Source organism: Lissotriton vulgaris, chromosome 1_1, assembly GCF_964263255.1.
Source record: "Lissotriton vulgaris chromosome 1_1, aLisVul1.2, whole genome shotgun sequence".
Taxonomy (NCBI): domain Eukaryota; kingdom Metazoa; phylum Chordata; class Amphibia; order Caudata; family Salamandridae; genus Lissotriton; species Lissotriton vulgaris.
Window position 1 is genome coordinate 551597439 of NC_141685.1, and position 23219 is coordinate 551620657.

The following is a 23219-nucleotide window of genomic DNA, read 5'->3' on the forward strand; positions in this document are numbered from 1 at the left end:
CGCCATCCACTCAAAGTGGCCTACAGCACACAATCTTTTCAGCAAACTATCTCACAGACTAACACAGCTTACACTCAATGAAGGAGCATTCATCCGCTACTATTGCCATTCCCCACCTCTGAAGCGACCGTTCTCAGGCCCAAAAGTCCAATGCAGGGCCCAAAACCCCAGTCCTTGTTCCCGTTCTGGGAAGCTGAATTCCATTGTCATCTCTGGATCCCCAGAGCGGTGTAACTGCATGGTGCCATCCTCACAGAACATAACCCTTTGGGAACTCAGGGGGCCAGCACCTCAGGGGTCCCCTCTAGTGCGATTGGGCCTGGGGCCCCTCTGCGGATGAGACGAAGAACGGCAGCTTTGTCCGAACGTTACAGCCATTTCAATATGTCTTCAGGATGGTCGAAGTAGTGGGCCTTGCCTTGCGAGATAACCTTCAGTCTTGGGGGGTACAGGAGCGTATACCTTAGCTGCAGTCCCCTCATCTTTTGCTTCATGGCCAGGTAGGCTTTACGTTGCTCTTGCACCTTTTTGGTGTAGTCTAGATACATGGCTATTCTGCAGTTCTTGAGAAGGGAGACCACCTGTTCATGGGAGGCACGGAAGATGCAGTCCCTGTTGCAATAATTTAGAGTTTTGCAATGAACTCCCCTGGGGGACAGGGAGTGGAATCAGGGCCCTGTGGGTGTGCTCCACTATGAAGAAGTCAGACAATCCCCCTGACCAGAGCTCTCACCGAATTTTCAAGGACGTTTTCCGCCGAGGTCCCCTCCACCCTCTCCCAGAACCCCAGCACACAGATATTGAAGAGTCGATACTAAAGTTCCCCAGAGACCGTGCACATCTGGGCCATTTGCCTTTTAAGAGCTGTAACATCCCCCTGCAGTGCCTCAATGTTACCTTCGGCTGCTGTAACTTTATCTGCTACTTTCCGTAGGTCAGCACAAAGGATATTAACATCAATATAAATAGTTTCTATTTTGTGTTCAAGAACTGTCTGAGATCCCTGCATGGCAGCCAAGAGTTTCTCCCTGGTGGGCTCTTGATCTCTCAGTGTCCGACCCCACCCTGCCTTGTGAGTTGCTGAGACTGCTGACGTGGCGTTGTGTACTGTGTTATTGTATTAGTGGGATGTGAGTGCATTGGGCCAACCTTGCCAATGTTCGTAACATGGGAGTGCACTCATGCTCACCAGCTCTATCCCTTGGAGGTTAACAACCGCCAGAGCTCCTCTTCCCACCTGGTCATAGTTCCCAGAATCCAGTCCGGGCGTGCGTCGTCCAGGCAGTGTGAAATGTTACCAGTGTTGCTCCAATCCACTAGCCCCTATGAGCGGATTACTTCAGATGCCCTGCTAAGCCACTGGGTGCCCCCGCTCCTGCCACCCAGATAACGTGACTATAGGGCGCCCCATGCCTTTCGCTTTCGTGCAGGGGAATATCACCAGGTCGCATCATCCTCCAAGACCCCCATCTGCCTCACCGTGCAGTTTTGTGCATCCCAAGTAGGAGACAGAGCTGGTTCCAGCACACATATTATGGGTCTAGTCGCAGTCTAAACCGCAGCTCTCTGACGCTTCCGGACAGGATGGGGAAGTCCTTCAAGTCGCCCGCTTCAGGGCACGATCCCGCGTCGCCCGTCTGCCGCGGCAACCAATGACTGCAGCATCGCCGCAGGCCAGCAAACCACTCCAAACAGGCGGCTTAGCCCAGAGAACAGATACACCCCGGGGGCCTCTCCATCTCCAAGGGCCCCAGGCAGCTTGTCTTCATCAACATCTTTCTCCACTGCTGCCCAGCACCTGCGGCTCGCCTTCACCAGACTCCAGACCGCTTCCTGAGCTTCGTTTTCCCGACCTCAGTTTGTTAGCTTGCTCGCTCACTCGCTGGAGGTACCAGCAAACAGGAGAAGCTCCCCTGGGCAGCTGCGGGCAGGGGAACACCCCACAACGGCCAGGCAGGGGCGAAGGGCTCTGGTCCTCTCTGGGGCAGGCCCACTTCCTCAAGGTCTCTGGAGCCCGCCACAGTTCCGTTTATCTCCAATTGCTGCAGGGGCCTGGAATCAGCAGCAGTTGGTGTAGCCGCCGGTCCTAGAATGTACTTTGTCGCCAGTTTGAGCTGGGTTTGTGAAGGATTCTTCAGGATTCTAGAGCTAGCCGGCCAGCAGCTCAGAAGTACACGTCCTGTTGGCCATTTTACTTGGCCACAGCCCCCTTTAGCAAAGTGAATGGCTCCTCCATGTGAGCCTATACATAATGCCGCCTTGCAGCACCTTTCATGCAAGGTAGCTTTTTTTGTAGCTATTTCTTCTAGAAGAGTTATCGAAATCCAAGCTGTTTCAACAGTTGAGTTCTATACAGTATTTCACAGCAACAGAGTAGTTCTAAGAACACATACTTCTTTTTCTCCCCAAGGTTGTATCTAATTGTAACAAATTAGTCTAGTTCCTTACCAGTATTTTCCAACAATCCAACTTCCCCAGGGTAAAGATCTTTACACTGGATATTAGAAGAGTCCTCGAGTTTTATCTTGATAGGTCGAAGAAGATACACAAGACCAAATCACCTGTTCATTAACTATGGTCCTATGAGGACCAGTATGGCTTCTCTTCTCAACAATACATTGCTCAGTGGATAGTTATTGCATTTCTTGCTGCTGTCTACTAGTGAATAAACCTTTTCCAGGGAGACCCAGGACTCACTCTACATACAGTAAGGCAGTCTTTGCAGCTTGATTAAGAAATGTGCTTTTAACAGAAACCTGTAAAGCAGCTGCCTGGAAATCAATACACACTTAAACTAAACATTATTGTTTAGATGAAGATTCAAGAGCTGACACTTTAGTAGGTTAAGCTGTCTTGAAGAATTTGATTAGTTAACTTGAATCTTGAATACTGGTGCACAAGAGGAACACTTATTTGTCTTATATTAAATACTTGACAACTGCAGACTAGGGATCAGTTTGCTATTCTATTCTATGTGTATGAATAACTATCAACGAAGATCCTACAATGTAGAAGAAAATGTTACTTGTAATTCTGGTTTTGCATAATGGGTATCCTCACTGAATTCATAAACAACCTTCCCACCTCCCCGGTTGTCAAGACGTTCTTACAGTAACAAAGATCTCATAGCGAGCCGCTCTAAAATCCTGGGGAGAAGAGGCAAATTGGCAATACAGTGCATGCTGGGACAGAGAAGCTGCTGGATTCTTAAAGCTACAGTACTTTTTTTTTTTTTACTGTAGTCACCATATGACTAGACAAGCAACCTTAACAATGAGGTAAAGATTGACATATATACTAAATATAAAAGTAATGCCACCGGGTCCTTGGACATAGTCAGGAATATTCTACGTCTCTATGGCATTCTGTCAAGTAAATATAAAGTGGCTTATACTCAGACATAATTCATAATGTATTAAGATGAATATTTTTGTAGACAGGTGATTACAAAATTTTAAGTTCCATGGTTTGTTTAAAAAGGGAATTCAAAGGTCTCTATAGCATGGAAAGTTTTGAAAGTTAGTAAGACTTCAGCACTTTTTAATAGTAGTCATGGTGGAGTTGGTCTAGGCTGGCCAGAGTGAATAACATTTTTTGCTTGAATTTGGATGATTTGATATATCCTGATTTTGCTGCTAATGAACAAGATACTTACCTTCGGAAACGCCTTATCTGGTAGAGTCTATATGTAGCCACAGACTCCTTACCTTTGAACTTCCACAGGTATCAGCTTTGATCCAAAGATGTTTCGTAAGCAGCACTTAGGGTCCTGAGAGGAGTCAACTATCCCTACAAATCGGTTCACAGAACGGGGTTTGGGGTATTTGCAATTGGTGGGTCTAGCAGTGCAGTTTTTACGTGTCAACTGTGTTTAAGAGGACATTTATTTAACACAATCTTCTCTCATTACAAAAGATTCATTGATGATATTTCCAATTTTCGGATATTATCTTAAGATGTTAATAAGTCAGGGCCGTCTAGACTTCTTATTTGCAATCGGTGGGTCTAGCAGTGCATTTCTTATGAGTCAAGTGTGTAGTGGGAACTATCACGCGTGATATTCTTATATACTCTTTTCTGTATCACTCCTAATGGTGAAATCTATTGTTTCTTATTTCCATCTTTGTTGGCCAATGGGGACAATCATGTCTAGTCATCACTCTTATAAGGACTCCTTTTTTACTTCACCTCACAAGGTGATTAAAGAGCTCTCTTCCTAACCGCAGCATGAATAGTACTTTTTTGTCACAACTAAGGATTGATCTTATGGACAAAAGAGTGGCTAATTGCTATGTTGTATCAATACTGTAATCTCACCATCATTATATTTATCTGTATATCTTTTGTATAAACATAAAACATGTATGGTATTTACTTTTCCAGCCTTGAAAAAGTCTATGTTAGACAAAACACGTGTTAGCAAAATCTTTGCTGGGAATACCAAAAAAGAATAAACCAACAAGTTGAATACAAATTGATGGACTCTTGTGCCTACCTACATTTTGAAAAAAAATATCATTGACCAGTCTTTCAATTGGTATCTAATGAGAAAGTTGGGTTAATATTTTTTGTGATTGCTAAACTTACCATTACATCTTGGATAATTGCACTTATCTATGAGAATGCGGAGCAAGGTTCTATTTTTGAAATAGGGGCTTGGGGTATGTTGGTAAGGAATCTGTGGCTAGATATAGTCTCTACCAGATAAGGCGTTACTGAACATAAGTAACTTGTTATTCGGATTGAGATTTCTAGTCACATATTCCTTACCTTTAAATAGATACCCAACAAATGGCATCCCAGGAGGAGGGTCTGTAAACTAATTTCAAACGAGAAAGTCCTGCAAGACCTAATGGGCAAAGTTTCCATCCCTGTGGACCCGACTGGGCACATAGTAATGTTTGGTGACCGTGTGCTGGATATCTAAGACTAGAACTTCGTATGTTAATGCAGTGATTGTTAATTTAACTCTGGTGGGTTGAGTTTGCAAACCTTAAAGGGGTTGCTTCTTGGACAGTGCACAGCAGATTGTGATGCAGAGTATGACCCAACTAGAAATTGTTTGCTTCTGCACTGCCTGAACTTTCTTGACACCCACATACCCCACAAAATGTTGGCTGTCCTCCCGGAACACTTGTGTACTGTCAAGGAACCACATAGTAGAAAAGAGGCCAGTGTGCGAAGCACCAGTTTGTCAGGATATATAGAGAAAGAAGGCAGCTTAGAATATAAGGCCTGCCGCTCACTCACTAGACGGGCTAAAGTCATTGCCACAAGGAAGGCTGTTTTAAGTGGGAGAAGCTCGAGGGGACAATTGTGGAGAGGCTCGAAAGGACCGCAAATTTAAAAGGTCAAAACGAAATTGAGGTCCCACTGAGGCATAATGAATGTTGAAGGAGCGAAGAGATCAGTAAGACCTTTAAGTATCCTATATACTATAGGGAACTTTAACAAAAAGGGTTGGTCTGGCAACCACAAGAAGGCAGAAATGGCAGACAGCCTTTGAGAGTGCCCAGAGCAGAGCCCTGTTGCACAATAGTTTTTTCTGCACACCATGCAGCAAACTTTTTTCAATAGCAGGCAAATAGCGTCTTGGTGGAGAGACGCTTGTCTGCAAAGATGAAGGTACAGACTTCGGGAGGAAGGCCGAAGCTGTCAACTATTGTCGCTCAATCTACGCAAGAAGGCAGAGAGTGGACAGGTTCAGGTAAAGACCCCTCTCCTGCTACTGCAAAAGATCTTCCCGATGGGACAGCCTAATTGGAGGATCAATGGCCATGCTCAGTATCTCAGGATACCATACTCTTCATGCCCAGTATGTAGCCACAACGATGACTTGGGCCTGGTCGTGCCTGATCTTATTGAGAACTCTGTGCAGGAGTGGTGTTGGCGGAAAGACATACAGGAGCCCTGAACTCCATTCGAGACAAAAAGCGGTTGAGCAAGAGCTGCCTTTAGAAACTCCAGCACGCAAACTGCTGACAATGGCCATTCTCGGGGAGGCAATCAGAACTAGTCAAGGTTCTCCCCACTGCTGAAAGAGACCTTGCACCACCTCAGGGTGGAGACACCATTCGTGATCTGCTAGCCATATATGGCTGAGTTTGTCTGCTCTGGCGTTCAGAGAGCCTGCCAGGTGTAGAAACACCAGGGATATGCCCTGCTATTCCAGCCATTACTAGAGGTGCAGGGCCTCCTGACACAGGGTCCATGACCCCACACCACCCTGTTTGTTGCAGTACCACATGACGGTGATGTTGCCTGTGAACACATGCACTAGCCTTCACTTGAAGGAGGGTATAAAGGCTTTAAATGCCAGTCGGACCGCACAGAGCTCTAAATATTGATGTGAAGTCTGGATTCTGCTGGAGACCAGATTCCTCCGATCGTCACCTTTCCCAGATGACCGCCCCATCCCTTGAGTTACGTATCCATCAGGACCGTCAGATCTGGTTGGGGAAGGGGTCTGCCTCTGACCCAATCGCAGTTCCTTAACCACCACTGCAGATCTTTTGCAGGTCTCTCTGGGATCTGGGCGTGTCAGAGAGAATCCCTCTGATGCTTTGCCCACTGACACTCCAGGTCCCACGGCAGAGCCTGTAAATGCCATCTGGCATGTGTCACCAGCAAGATGTAGGAGGCCATTAGGCCCAGCAGCCTCAGAGTCAGTCTCACCAAAACTCAGGATAGAGGCCGAAACATCGTATTAATGCTTTTATCTATGTACGTTTTGATACTTCTTTCCATGTATTATTTTCTCTTTTATTTTTCTTCTCTTTGTATAAAGGAAAAAGGTGTAAATGTACACGTACGTTCTTTTAGTCCTTTCCCTGTTAATTGCTTTAATAGAATGTTTTCCTGAAAATTGGTTCATTCAGGATTATCTAGATATGATTTATTCTTCAAATGTATTTTATGGTATAAAGTTGTTTTATTCAGTTGCCAGCTCTTCCCTATGGGTATGGGTGCTCTTAATAAATTAGCTGCTTACTTACCTGTCCAGCTGAGTTAGCAAAAAAAAAAAAATTGATATTATCTAAAACCTGAAGGTATTTTATTTCTCATTTTAGTAAGGTAGACATGAAAGTTGCCTTGTTGATAATCCTATGCTTACTTAAGTAGGTCTAAGTTGATTACGTACAAGCCAATGATGAAGGCTATATGCCTGAATGATTCATTGGGAAGTTATTTCAGATGATATAAGTCTGATCAGTTCATAATGGAAATTTACAGTAAAGGCAGCTCAGAGAGCCAATCAGAGGGAATGACTGGATTCTAAATCCAGTAATTCACCGCTGTGACATAGATAGAGTTGGTATCATAGACATAGTGGGCAACACAACTGTTGCTATATCAAATCCAGGCGCCTCTCCCAGAGCAGCGTTGGAAGGAGAGGGAAGGGACGGCACAGAGAGTGGTGGGGGTAGGATCTAGGAAGCCATATTTTTGGGTACTGTTCAAACAGGTCATATGCCTCATGTCTAAAGGCTATTGCTGAAGGCGCCTTACACCAGTCAGTGAGGGCTCCCCAAGTCAGGCTGGACTAGAACACATCCAGCATCTTACTTGCCCAGAATTGAGATGCGGATTAAGATATTTAAGGAGGGCATGCGGAGGATATGCTCTGTAGATGTTAAGGTTGGCAGTAAAAAGGCGAGAATAGCAACATTATATTAAGAAGTAATTTGACTGGCATATATGCTTCCATAACAGATGGCGTCAGAGTAGGAAGGATCGGAGTACACAGGTCTAATGTATGAGACATTTTGAAAACATGCATGTCATGGTTACTGTTTTACAACTATCGAAGCAAACGGCACAAATCACAAACGGAAGGAAAATCTTGAGCAAAAATATAGAAATTTGGACGTGATTTAGCACAAAAATATTTATTATTTGGTGTGTATATATATATATTACAAAGCCTAAAAATGTACCTATATTCAATACTATATAAAGTTGTAAGTGAAAACAGAGCAAATGCTTTTGCCCTATTTCCTGTGATTTTAATAAAACACAAGTTGCATATTTCTAGCTTTATCATAACCTTGCAGCACTAAAAAACGGGTGCCCTAAAGCTTCTGCTGCAGTTATTCTTGTTGCTGGGTTTAGATCCAAAAGTCTTTGAAGTAGATGGTAGGCCTCATTGGGCACCGTGTCCCAGCCTTTCAGGTCTGTGCTTTTACATTTGGAATCCCCAACGATAGGATTTTTTGTGGACATAATCCTTGGCTCAGTGTCTTCATGCAAATGTGGAGCAACAGATGCTTCATTTTTAGGGTCGGCAATGGGCGTTGCTGGTCCACAACTCATCTGCAATGTCCCTGTGGCTGAATTTCTCCCATTGCGGTATGTTCTTCTCAAGGTTTCACAGAGTGTTCTTAAATCCTGTGCTGGGGCATCTTTACTACATAGAACCGATTTTCCTGAAAGAAAAGGATACTTCTGAATAAAGCACAGCAAAGCAAGAACACGTGCTAACTTTTTCTGAGATAGTGGTTACACTTCCGCATATATGGTTGCTGGGATTTGTACAGTATACAGTGTAATCGTGTTTATGCAGTACATTCACAAATATTACAATGCTAACCATCTGTATTCTCTAAGCACATCTAACTTGCTTCCAATAGGATTTTGATTTTGCAGCACTCTATTTAGGTTGGTCTTAAAGCCAACGCCATTTAAATACTTTTCATTTCAGTAGTATCACTTCCAGCTGTCACTTACGACGCTGTGCAAATTAGGGAACATTCGTATCTGCTTGGATTTAATGTTATGATAAAAGTACAAAATAAATGCAAGTGAAATATTTTACTTACCTGTATTAATCTATTTTTACCTTGAATTGCTGCTGCTTCACGGAATTTACAAACTACTAACATGTAATGTTTAGGCATGAGCGTGAAATCAGTTACGCTCGCGGATTTTGCGGATTTTTGGGAAATCCGCAATCCGCGAATTTTGCGGATTTCCCGCAAAATCCGCAAAAAAAAATCCGCGAACGTAACGGGTTCAAAAGTTGAACCCACACTCATTTAACTATTTTACAATGGCGCCAGCAAGCTGCCAGCGCCGTTGTAAAATAGTTACAAAGTTAGCTTGCACAGGAACCACTAGATAAAACGAAGCAGGTACTTCCTGTGCAAGCTAACTTTGTAACTATTTTACAACGGCGCTGGCAGCTTGCTGGCGCCATTGTAAAATAGTTACAGGGCAGCACAGCCATACAGGTCACTCAAGGGACCCCTGCGCCCTTCAGGGCGATTGCATAGTAACACACACATGGTCGCTCGAACTAGTTAATGCTCAAATTCAGTGACTCATTCATTAGCCCAAAAACAATCATGAGCGTCTTCGAGGCTGGACAGGTGTGCCTCTTCCCAAATCTACCGTGGAAAATCAGCTGTGATGCTGGGTAGAGGCCTTTGCATCCTTGACTTTCATGAGCGCAATCCCCGTGCTGTTCCTGTGACCAGGAGCTTCTTTCTCCGTGTTCGCACGGGTTGCTGCAAGTTCGCACGCGTTTTGTACTATTTCGCAATTTGCGAAATTGTACAAAACGCGTGCGAACTTGCAGCAACCCGTGCGAACATAAAAAAAAAATCCACGCGGATTCGCAGATTTTGGCAATCCGCAAATCCGCAAATTCGCGGATTGCCAATCCGCAAAATCCGCTCATACCTAGTAATGTTCGGCTCGGAAAATTACAATGTGTTTTTCGTTGAATAATGGGTTTTTGTTTGAGGGAGAAGCATGGTACCTCCCCTGAATCCCACGATAGCGCTTAGAGACAGACTACACCTTAGATAGATTTTTCCCCGAAGAGTAGGTTTCTGTATGTAGCAACTTAAATCAATAATGTCTGGGTACTCGCTAATTTATATGAAATCACAACTGCTTCCATAATTTTAACACATGCTTTCTTCTGGGGATGTGAATGAGACTACATATAGAACTAAAAGCTACAAACCGATTGTTACGATTAAAAGTTTTTCTGTTTGCATCATGTGTTGCTGTAGATCATGTGCTTTGCCTGAATAGCTATTAAGAGGAACAATGATCCTTAGCAGACTGAAGAATGAAACACGAAAATACAATATAGACCACAATAGGTTACTATATGAATCCACAGTCCAGCCGGACGAGGAGTTTTATTCAACAATAGTTAAGAATAGAGTCAATAATTCTGAAACAACGGTTTCTATGATAGGGCACAAGCCTGTACCCTATGTGCCATTGACGTTGACAGCACACTGTTGCGGTTTCCAGCCCTCCACATCAAAAATTGAGCAGGCTCGCCTTAGAGACCAGCAATCCTGATCCCCGGGAGCTCATAACTATCTGGATATTACGGTCCACAGCAAGCGCCCATAAATGTTTCGGGTTATTATTACTTTTACCAGGCAAATGTAATTTATTTGGTCCTGATGATGATCCCGAGAATTAATGAGCGATGGGATCGAAACGTCGACACTTGTAAATAGCACCACAGTTTTCCATTGTGCCTAACTTGTGTGGTTTCTATTTCTCGTTAAACTCGCTGCATAATATAATACATGCGAGTGACTACAGCTGAAAGTTTTTGCCTGTATTTATGTTTATATGTTTTGATTGATTAATCTGTAATGTTCTACACACTCCTTTTCCTATATAGGGTACAGACTTGTGCCCTATCATAGAAACCGTTGTTTCAGAATTATTATTTTTTTATTTTTTGAAAACCTTTATTGTGCATTAGTAAAAGAACAAATACGGGCCCACAACCATCAGGCCGGCCACGGATACTCTTGAAGCACCAGCGCATGCAATACGGCGACACAGTAACACATTATTACCATAAGCAAGCATTTAAAAGTTACACTGTAGGTCATCGTGTTACCATGTCCCAGGAGCAATGAAGGTTAATTTTAAATTTTTGTTGCAGCTATTAAAGTTAGACTTTTTTTTTTTTAATATAAACAATAGACTAAGAAAGCAGAGTCTGTGCAGGCGTAACATGACATTAGCGACAAATTCACCACGTAATCCAACAACCCAAAAGTCAAGTCCCCCCAGGCGGCATGGCGGCTCGAAGTTTGTGCAGCAGGAGTATCAGACCTAACATCCTACCCAGTGTCCACCGCCACCCACCCCCTAGCAGTCCCAGACACGGAACCAAGATAGAATAAATTAGAAGAAACGAAAACGAAGGAAAAAACAAGGCACCATAGAAACTGAAACCAGGAAACTAAAATCCCGTCCCCCCACCCTACACGCATGCAGAGGCTACGGCCTATTATAATATCCGAAATATAGAGAGTAAGAAAAGAGTATCCTAATCTACAACTCCCATAAAACACATAAGACCGGAGGAGGGCCAGAACCACTTACTTCCGGACTCCCCAGCCCGCACAGAACCTCCACCCCATCAACAAGGATCAACAACAGAACATATCAATTGCAACCTTAAGTGGGGAAAGACATCACAAATAGAGCATCCAAATGTATCAGAAAAGCGTTCCAGTCCGGGTCTCCGCCAGCCGAGCAGACAAAATCAACGAGAATAACACCATCAGCCCTGGCCTGAACGTTGAAAGCCCTCAAAACATGGCCACCGCTGAGAGCCCACCTCAGGCAGAACAAAGGGACAAGATGGCTGCCCTCGACAAAGAAGAAGCAAAGGAAGAGGAAATGGATGTCCCCAGTTACCAGTAAATACAGTATCCAAAAAGACAAGCGTCCCCTCGATCACAGGATGACACACACTCCACCATTGTAGGAAAGAGGCTCCGGAGGCTAAGGCAGCAAGGGGGGCCAACAACTGGGAAGTCGACAAACGAAGCAATAGTAGCGATTGCATAGGCAGAGTCTCAGACCTCGGAGTGGAGGGAGACATTGTAGCTGCAGCTCCGTCGGTAGAGAAACACAAACCATTGCAGCCAGGAAGAGTCCGCTTCTCTGTACACACATGCTGCAACATAGTAGCCATTTCAGGAGTAATTGGAGGCAGCAGGGAGCCAGTCAGCCGCGGTAGCCACAGTGTAGAAGCAGCGTCTTCAATCTTCCGACCCAGCTCTCGGGTGCTTTGCCGCCATGCAGCCCTTAAGTCGGCAAGAGCTGCCAGGATGTCGCCGCAAGTCAGGATCTGCTGCAATTCCAGCCGGTCCGCGCTGCAAGGCGACAGCGTCGGACCAGCATCCAGCTTGGGGCCAGGCAGGACAGCACGTCCTGGGGACAAGGAAGCACTCCTCTCCTCGTCCTGGAAGTCAGGCGCCATTATCAATGAGACCACAATGGAGGGGGGGGGCGACATCACTATCAGGAAACGGCAGTTCGGGTCGCCGGTAGGAGCACGGCTCACAGTCAGGGAGCGGCGCACAGTGAGAGCCCCTTCGCCTCCAGCTGATGAGGGTGGCCCACGGCTGAGAAAACGCTCCAAGATGGGGTCAGCTCAGCCCGCCAGCAGCTTAACAAAGAGAAGCGGTGCAAGAAGGGCTCCCGCCTCGCAAGTGCACGCTTCATTCCAGCAGGGGACCTCGCCACAACGGAAAGGGTCCAGACCGTCTCCCTCTGCAGTCAGCAGCGCTCCTTTAAGCGCCGGCACCTCCCCAGCTCGCCCTACCGACTTCGCTCCGGCAGCGTCCAGCGGCGGCGATCGGCACAGGTTCCAGGGGCAGCAATGGAGGTCGGCTAACGCGGCGAATTCTCCATCAAACCGGCCGGCAGAGACCTGGGAAGAACGCGATTGACAACAGCGCGTTTAAATCACCGTTTCACCGCGACGTAGGCACAGGATAAATATCAGGATATCGATGCGGGAGTGGAAGGCTTGCGGAGCCGGGAGCCTACACATCCGTCCTGTCCGCCATCTTGGCTCCTCCCCCTGTTTCAGAATTATTGACTATTTTCTTAACTATTGTTGAATAAAACTCCTCGTCCGGCTGGACTGTGGATTCATATAGTAACCTATTGTGGCCTATATTGTATTTTCGTTTTTCATTCTTCAGTCTGCTAAGGACCATTGTTCCTCTTAATAGAATAGTTACCCTTGGTCCCTAGGCAATTATCGGGTCCCCTTGTCCTTTCTAAATAAATTGCCTAGATAGCCAAGCAGTATTCCTCCTCCTCATGTGATAGTTTGCAGGCAAGTGTGTTAGCCGTTTTAAGTTCTGTCTGTTACCCAACTAATGCTTCTTGATGGGCATGATTTTCCAGAGAAATGTGAATGTGTGTGGAAGTTCATATGGCAGCTTTATAGATCTGCACTAATGGGATACTTCCTGGGAAAGTAGCCAGAGCACCATTTTTTAAGACTGGAAAGTGCAATTAGCCTGGAATGTAATGTACATTTTGCTTGAGAACAGCATATGTGAATACACTTGACTATCCATCTTGACAACTCCCACTTTCATATGGGATTGCTCAGGTGTAGATCTAAAAAATGCTCAAAAAAGGCTTGGTTTGGGGGCGTGGCTAGCAGCCGACGATGCCGGCCGCAGCTTAGGGAGGCTCCCGTAGAAAGGCGGCTTCCCCCATTAATCCGTGATCTCCATCCGTAAATTATCGGTGCCTGAAGGGGCGGACCGTGCCCGGAGTCCTTGCAGCGCCCAGTGGAGCGTTTCAGAGGCGGAGGCGGCCAGCAATCAGCCCGGATTCAGCCCGCAGGACGAGGGAGAGGAGGGGCCTGTTGTCCTCCAGAAAGCGGCGGTGTGGCGTGCGGTTAGGACCCGACCGGAAGTGGCGCCTTGGTGGGCAAGACCGACCGGAAGTGCCGGCTCCGCGGATGACCTGCCTATCCGCAACCGGACCATTATCCTGAGCCCCGGAAGACAGGGTGGTGACCTGCGGTGCCCAGCGGAGGTCGGCGCGTCAACAGATTCGGCACGGTAGGGGAAGAACAAGACGACCGGATCCAGGGGGACGGCTCCGCCATCTTGAGTGCCGGACCCGTCCAGACCATTGGGTTCCTGAACGTACAGGGCCGGAGCAGTTCCGTCATCCGCGCTGCAGGCAAAGAAGCGCACCGGAGAATGCGCGGAGGTCAGCGGCAGCTGCAGCGGGGGTAACGGAAGCATCCGGTCGAGCGGCGGCCGACCTCAGTGCCGGTGGTGAGTTGTGGAACACCACCCCTCCCCCTGCCCCTCTACAGGACAGACACGAATAGCGGCGTGCAAAGAGTGTGAAACGCAACGAAAGGGAGGGGAGGCGCCGAGTCTGAGAGCCATTACCACCCGGTGCAGAGCAGACTGAAGTGCACCCTGAATGGTCTGAACACGGCACACTACAGCTGTGGGGACTCGGCATGCCGCCTCAGTAGTCATATTGGCCAGCACAGAGATCAGAGAGTGCGGAGCACATTGCACTCGAGCGTGAGAAGGGAGACCACCCAGACTGCCTTCAGCTGGGGTAATTTACTGCACGAGCCCCTGTTGACACCTGAGACAGGCTCGGACAACAAAAACCCACTGGGGGACACTGGCTCCGGCTGTTGTGGCGAACTCGTCGCAATCACCACGCGGAAAGCTGCAGGTGGACGCATGCTTAGCCCTCTATTGGCATTGATATATAGCAACTGCGGGGCACAGAAACGCTGGTAAGAAGAGAATCATGTCTAACAGAGGCCCCAAACACGGAACAACACAGGCAAAATTAGACAAATTTGCTTATGAAAGACAGACTCCTCCCCAAGAACAACGCAAACCCACCGGGAAGACGATGGAAGCGGAGGGATCAAAGAAGGCCACACTTGAGGACGTATTGGCAGCGCTGGCCCAGGTACAGGCAACGGTGGGCGCCACGGAAGTGACTTTGATACGGGCGGACCTCCAGAAGATTAACGAGAGGGTCAAGCAGGTTGAGGTGGTTACCAAATCCTTGGTAGAGGATGTGTCCGAACTGCAAACGGCAGTGGAAAGACTGCAAACGGATAACAAACTACTCAGGGACGAACTGGATGACCAAGAAGGGCGCTCACGACGCAACAACGTTCGAATCTTAGGTGTGCCGGAATCGGAAGACACGGGTGCTATGGACCTCTATGTGGAGAACCTGATCAAAACCAGGCTCCAACCGAAGGGACTCTCGAATTTCTTTTCGGTAGAACGGGCACATAGGGTGCCGGGGGGAAAACCTAAGACAGGAGGTCCGCCAAGACCAATACTAGCAAGGTTATTCAACTTCAGAGACCGTGATGCCATCTTACAAGCGGCACGAGTAGCACCTGCCATTCAGATTCAGAACTCACGGATTGCCTTCTTCCCCGACTACACGGCTGAGGTATCAAGGAAAAGAAGGACGTTTCTGGAGGTGAAAAAGACACGGAGGGAGAAGGAGCTGCCCTATTCGATGCTCTTCCTAGCCCGGCTGCGAGTAGTAGCAGACAAAAAAGTGTGGTTTTTTGACTCCCCGGAAACGGCCCGAGACTGGCTTGAAGGATGGCGCACTGCGGACCACTCGCGGAGAACACATAGGTCCAACTACAGTCACAGAGACGATAGCAGGTCAGGTTCCCAAACATCAGGTCGAGGGGGAGCGGAGGGCTCCCCTCCCCTCGGATCTGCCGGAGCTGGTGGAGAAGAATGACTCGACCTCCAGGACCTGAAATGACTGTACTCGCTGAACATTGTAATACTGTGTGATAGCTGCAAACGGACACTGGCATGAACAACCCCCGGAAGCGCGCAGGGATGCCGCCTGCTCGGGGAGACGCTCTCCCCCCACACGCAAGTACTCTGGTTGTGGGATGGGTTAAGCACTCTGCTCAGTTGGGGGGGCGGGCAGTTGAAAGTCCGTTAGGCAGGGATGCAGGGAGGGGGGGGGGGAACAGGGAAGGGATTGTTTTAACGCAGTTAGGAATACACATGTGCGGTCAACGAAGAATGTTATGTTTTCACCGGAATTTCCAGATGATTGGTGGGGAGGACAACGGTTTACTTCCTCGGTTAGACCCTTCGGCGTTTCACTGAACAAGTTCGTACCACACGCCCAAGACTCACCTCCTCTCTATCACACCATGGACCCCATAATCCCAAATGGCTGAGAACCCGATCCCTGGGGCAGGGGGAATAGACTCGGAGACACAGGGTTCATCTCTGCGGTTGCTGGCTTGGAACGTAAGGGGACTGGGGGATAAGGTGAAACGAGGCCTGGTACTGACCGCCCTCAAGAGACAGAAACCCACCATAGCACTATTGCAGGAAACACATCTGACGGGGGGGCTACCAAAGCCATGGATAGAAGAGGCTACAAGATGATAGTCCACTCGGGCTTCACGTCAGGATCTAGGGGGACCGGTATTCTGCTCCAGAGGGCCTCACGGTTCATCCCTCTACAGACCAAGGAAGATGATATGGGCTGCTTCGCTGCTCTACAGGGGCAATGGGAAGGTAGGCTTCTTAACATAGTGTCAGTATATATCCCACCGGCACTACACTCGGTGCAAACTCCCGAAGCTGGGCGACTTTCAGCTGACTCTTCCTGAGGGAGAGGTTATCCTTGGGGGGGGGGGGGGGGGGGGGGGGGACTTTAATGCTATTTTGGATACACAACTTGATAGGTTCCCGACACTGGCCCCCACGACAGGGATCCCCCGCCTCCAGCGTTTCTTGACAGCCATGGGCCTTACTGATGTGTGGAGACTCCTCCACCCAATTTGAAACAATTCACATTTCATTCCGCAGTAAACGGCAGTATGACGAGAATCGACCACTTCCTGACCCTAGGAGATGCACTCCAACTTATAGACACAGTAGAAATACACCCCCGGGGAATTTCAGACCACTCCCCAATCACTCTCACACTCTCCACCCAAGAAAGGTCCCGTAAACGCATATACCCTATACACGCCACCTATCTAAAGATTCCCCAAGTCCGCAAGGCTCTTAAAAGAGCAACGACACACTACTTCAATGAGAATGTTAATTCGGTGCGCTCCCCCGAGGTACTTTGGGAAGCCTATAAGGCGGTCTTGAGGGGGCAAGCCATAAGCTCAATTACGAGACACAAAAAGGAACAAACTCAGGAGTTAGTCAAACTGGAATTCACGTTGAGAAATTTGACGGTTGCACACGAACAACACCCAACTAAGGCCACCTTACACACACTTGACATTCAGCAGCGGTTGTACAGCGATCATTTGCGCTTCCAAGTGAGGGGGCAAATAACTGACACTCCGAATCGGATTCATGAGGTGGGCGACAAGGCGGGGAGAATGCTTGCTTGGCTGGACAAACGGGAAGGAAATTCCAGGGGAATCCAACGATTAAGGGACAGTCAAGGGAGGGTATACACGCACCCAGCGCACATAGTGGACCAGCTCCCAACCCACTTTGAGGGGGTTTACACCCCTGAAAATGTGATTACCCCTGAGATGGCCAGAGAAGCATTGGCACCAATAGAGGTCCAAACGTTATCCCCGGACATGTCCGAAGAGTTAGAGGCGGACGTTACCGCTGACGAAATCCAACTGGCAATTGAAGACTTAAACCCGGGCAAGGCGCTAGGACCCAACGGCATACCTATAGAATGGTACCAATCAACACCTGAAACCCTCAGTACACATCTACTAGGGATGTTTAGGGACTGTCTAGAAAAAGGTACACTTCCGACAGACCAGAGGATGGCAACGATAGTGGCCATCTCCAAGCAAGGGAAACCGCCTGAGGAATGTTCCTCTTACCGCCCCATCTCACTGCTTAATGCAGAAGCCAAAATCCTCGCCAAACTCCTTGCGACCAGGCTCTTGCCGCATTTGCCGTCCCTTATACATCCGGACCAGTCCGGATTTATGCCCCACAGAAATACGGCATTGAACCTGCGTAGATTGCACGGAGTATTGGCCAGGGCGGACTGGATCGCAACCCAAGCAGTGATATCGGCCCTTGATGCCAAGATGGCATTTTACCTTGTGGAATGGAACTACTTGTTTGAGGCGCTGTCGCGTTTGGGATTTGGCCCCCGCTTCATCGCATGGGTTAGATTGTTATACACTGATCCAGTTGCCCAGGTGGTGGCGAATGGGCATCTCTCGCAAACATTCTCATTAGGGTGGGGCACGAGACAAGGATGCCCCCTCTCGCCGTTGCTGTTTGCGATCTCCTTAGAACCCCTTGCCACTCTTATTAGAACCTCACCCTTGCTGAAGGGCATACGTTGGAAGGAGGGCTGAGAGGACCGGTTGTCGCTCTATGCAGACGATATGCTGGTGTATCTCACGGAGCCAGAAAGTGGGGTGCCGGCCCTATTACATCTCTGCAATAATCATGGGAGGATATCCGGATATACGATAAATTGGAACAAGTCGGAAATGTATGTTTTGAAGGGACGGTTCCCGGCGCTCGCTGCAGACTGCCCTCTGAAGGTAGCAGGTTCCTCCTTTAAATACTTAGGCATCCAGATAACTAGAGACCCCACAGAATTTATAGACAAGAATCTGAATCCCCATCTGGAAAGACTCAAACAGGACGTCAAGTTCTGGTCAGGACTACCACTAACGCTTTTGGGAAGGGCCGCATTATATAAAATGATGACGCTACCCCGATGTTTGTATGTTCTTGAGAACACACCTTACCAGGTGGCCCCAATATTCTTTCAAAAAGTTGCAGCATTGATCTCCAATCTCTTATGGGGTAATTTACCAGCACGCATTGCACAGCCCAAATTACATAGAGGATGGTACGACGGGGGTATCGCGTTGCCTAATCTGAAACTGTATTATTGGGCTTCGCACCTTAAACCCATCAACCAGTGGCTCCATACTCCACAAACTGAGCCAGCCTTTCAGGCCGATAGGGCACAACTGGGTACTAACAGTATGTTAGCTCCGTTGTATGACCAACGCAAAATGCACAAACTGGTGGGCCCCACCAGACTAACAGTGATGCTATGGCATACAGCGACAACGGCTCTGGGCTGGAAGGGGAGAATAACGAAGCTCACCCCACTGTGGGATACTCAAGCCTTAGGTAACACGAGGAATAGCCAGGGTTTTTCCCATTGGGACACTATAGGGATATTCACGGTGGGAGACCTTTGGGAGAGGGGAGAGGTGATACCTTTCATAAGACTGAGAGAACTGTACAGCCTGAGTGAAAGAGAGCTCTACAGATACATTCAGATACAACACGCATTACTCGCTGTTCTGCCCCCACACACAGATCTACCAGAATCTTCCCCACTGGAAGACCGCCTACTCACTGATTACATGACTGAACGAGCAACGTCCCTCACATACCGTAAACTACTCAACAACTTGCCAGACCCAATGACATCTTTAAAGGAGAAATGGGAGGGGGACACCTGTGAGATGGACGAACATGAGTGGAATGAGGCGACAGCGTCACCTAAGGAGGTGGGCATCTCGGCACGGATGAGACTTGTGCAGCTGAAAATACTACACAGGGTGTACTACACAAGAACTATGCTACATCGAATCCACAGGCCACAACACCCTTATTGTCTTCGCGGATGTGGGGAGGAGGGCACATTTTTTCGCACCATATGGGAATGCCCCCAGATTAAGGAATATTGGAAACAAATACTACGCACAATCTCGCAGACACTGGAGATATCATTGCTACCTGAGCCGAAGCGGTGCCTACTGAATATATGGGAACCTACTGATCTCTCTAGACATGGTCAACTCTGGGTTACGGCGGGATTGATGGTAGCCAAAAGGGATATTGCGCAGCGTTGGGGGGTGGCAGAAGTACCAACCAAGACACAATGGTGCATGAATATGGACAGGGTGATGATAACAGAAAGGGCGGTCTATTCCAACCGGGCCTGCACGGGGAAGTGGAACAAAATCTGGACTAAGTGGAATATTTACAGAGGGGAGATCTGTGATCCCTTGCCAGAGGAGGAACAGGAGGTGTCGGATGAGGAAGAGGAGGGCTAGTGTTACTAATGGACAGCACTGAGGGGGAAGACATTAGACGCGGGAGCAACTAATAAGTGGCGTTATTGCGAAGAGGCGCGGGCGGGAGAGTGTAAGGGAACATGGCCAGGCAGAATATACTCACACACCCTGACACTCACCTTAGGCGGGACAGTAGGCGTAGGGGGGGATGCTGAGGGGTTGCATTTCACGAGGGAGCCGTACTCGACCGATACCAATCAGTGTATGACCGCATTGTGATTCCTGAAGTTTTGTTTGTTTTGTTGTTGTTTTTTGAAAAAATAGAAAACCAAAAACCAGTACAGTTTGGGACTATAATGCGTATACTGTACCTCTTTACTGCGGCAGTTCCGATTCCATTTCATGTGCCGGCTATGTATACACAGAAGTTCAAATGCTGCAATATGATTAACAAATTGATATAGCGGCCAGCCCGTGGGGTTGTAGGCATTCCGCTGTGTAACTTTGAAGGTACAATAAAGGTTTTTGAAAAAAAAAGGCTTGGTTTTCTTAATGGAATAAGAAGTCAATATAAATACATGATGGCCATCAGGACATCTAAAGTGTCTAATGCTTTTTCCGCTAATGACTGAAGAAAAAAAGGAAGGTAATTCTATGCACTAATTAACATTAAATGGAAATGCAACTTTTGGTAGAAAACCACGGTGTACGCAAAGCACGGTTCGGTCTTTGTTAATCTGTATGAACACTTCTCTTAACTGGTAGTGCCTGAAGTTCAATGGCTCTTCTAATAGAAGTAATGGCCACTAGTAAAACTATTTTTCAAGATACATACTGAAGTGGGAGGGAATGTAGTGGATCCAAAGATGTTTCCTTAAGTCTGCCAAAAACCGTGGCCAGATTCCAAGCAGGAGCAGATGACAGTTTAGGTAGGATTATTCTTCTGAGACGCTCAATGAATGTCTTAATGATAGTTTTCAAACACAGATTGGTGCAGTCTGCTTTGTATGCATGCAGTGATTGCTTCCAAATGGAAATTGATGTACGAGTAGACTAGGCTAGGCCAGGCTTTTGTAAGTGTAGTAAATAACAGACAATGTGCTAACTGCCAAGCCATATCTTTCCTGGACCGGAAACAAGCATCCTGGGACCGGGTTCTGGCTAATCAGCAGTCATCTGCCAGACTAGCTTGAATCCAGTGGCAAAGTGAGCAAGGGACCCAAGCCTGGGCATACCCTGCCAACTTAGGGCGAACAAAGTGATACCAAAGGGGATGATGGACGGAGCGTTGGAGCAAATCAAACACTCACCCCCAGTCAACTGATCTGGATTTAATCCATCATTCTTTAGCTCACTCCACCACCCAGTTCAGACATGGCCATATTCAAGCTAGTCTGGCTGATGAGGGTTGATTAGCCAGAAACCGATCCCAGGATGCTTGTTTCTGGTCCAGGGAAGACATAGCTTAGCAGTTCAGGCTGGACTGTTCCCATGAGGCACAGCGTCAGACTGATTTGCATATGGGCATGTCTGAACTGGGGTGGCGGAGTGAGCTAAAGAATGATGTTGGATTACACCCAGATCAGTTGATTGGGAGTGAGTGCTTTCAATGTTAAACACCTCGTCCATCATCCTCTTTGCTCTTACTTTCCTCTACAGTAAGTTGTCACATGCGCAGAACACTGGTATCCAGCAACACTACATATTTCCATTTTCCAGAGGCTTTTGACTGTTGTCTGGAGAGACACTTCTGAACAAATGCATTTGGAGTCTTGCATTCGGGATTAGCACAATAAAGAATGCCATAATTCCTAGTATTTTCATAATCATTCTCATCAAGAGGAAATGTGATGTTTAGTAAAGGTGTAGTAGCCAACGAAATGCCATGCAACTCTCGTTGCTGTGATAGATTTTCCCTGTGAATAAAGATAGTGGCACTCAAGAATCTTTGGGATTGGCTTGGGCACAGATGTGACTCTTTAGCATGGATTGCTAAGCCAAATTTGTGGAGAAGGACTATCACCGGCTGAGTATGGTCAAGGTATTGAGAATGGCATGATCCTTTTACCAACTACAACCAAGATGGATCGCACACCACTAGCCTCTCCTCCGGGTCGCCCCATGGCACTCTGGTACATGTAGTGCATGCAGATGGACGAGTAAAAAGTAGTTCACCACAGTTGGTGCGAGTAGTTACTCATTATCCCCAAGTTCTCTGGACCCGAGACATGGCCCGGGTTTCGGGACACTTTCCCTCGTCAGCAGAGCAGTGTTTGGGGTGGATGAGAAGGCCGCCAAGTAACCGTCACAGGCCCTGCTGCCTCTCCGGCGCGCAGGTGCGTCTCCAAGAGCTCGTCAGCTCAGGGCTCATGGGAGCCGTTTAAGTACAACCAAGATGGATCGCACACCACTAGCCTCTCCTCCGGGTCGCCCCTTGGCACTCTGGTACATGTAGTGCATGCAGATGGACGAGTAAAAAGTAGTTCACCACAGTTGGTGCGAGTAGTTACTCATTATCCCCAAGTTCTCTGGACCCGAGACATGGCCCGGGTTTCGGGACACTTTCCCTCGTCAGCAGAGCAGTGTTTGGGGTGGATGAGAAGGCCGCCAAGTAACCGTCACAGGCCCTGCTGCCTCTCCGGCGCGCAGGTGCGTCTCCAAGAGCTTGTCAGCTCAGGGCTCATGGGAGCCGTTTAAGTACAACCAAGATGGATCGCACACCACTAGCCTCTCCTCCGGGTCGCCCCTTGGCACTCTGGTACATGTAGTGCATGCAGATGGACGAGTAAAAAGTAGTTCACCACAGTTGGTGCGAGTAGTTACTCATTATCCCCAAGTTCTCTGGACCCGAGACATGGCCCGGGTTTCGGGACACTTTCCCTCGTCAGCAGAGCAGTGTTTGGGGTGGATGAGAAGGCCGCCAAGTAACCGTCACAGGCCCTGCTGCCTCTCCGGCGCGCAGGTGCGTCTCCAAGAGCTCGTCAGCTCAGGGCCTGTGACGGTTACTTGGCGGCCTTCTCATCCACCCCAAACACTGCTCTGCTGACGAGGGAAACTGTCCCGAAACCCGGGCCATGTCTCGGGTCCAGAGAACTTGGGGATAATGAGTAACTACTCGCACCAACTGTGGTGAACTACTTTTTACTCGTCCATCTACATGCACTACATGTACCAGAGTGCCGAGGGGCGACCCGGAGGAGAGGCTAGTGGTGTGCGATCCAACTTGGTTGTACTTAAACGGCTCCCGTGAGCCCTGAGCTGACGAGCTCTTGGAGACGCACCTGCGCGCCGGAGAGGCATCAGGGCCTGTGACGGTTACTTGGCGGCCTTCTCATCCACCCCAAACACTGCTCTGCTGACGAGGGAAACTGTCCCGAAACCC

At 48.0% G+C, this 23219-nt stretch overlaps 1 protein-coding gene across 2 annotated transcripts in view; it reads right to left on the minus strand.

Moving 5' to 3' along the window:
- Positions 1–7873: 7873 nt before the first annotated feature.
- The window catches only part of CDC7 (cell division cycle 7), a 269093-nt gene continuing 253747 nt past the window's right edge, over positions 7874–23219 (minus strand). For both annotated transcript variants that reach the window (XM_086953942.1, XM_086953941.1), the window contains one exon: positions 7874–8426. In XM_086953942.1, coding sequence (XP_086810068.1) covers positions 8041–8426 — 386 coding nt within the window. In that variant the 3' untranslated portion in view covers positions 7874–8040. The remainder of the gene's footprint in view (positions 8427–23219) is intronic.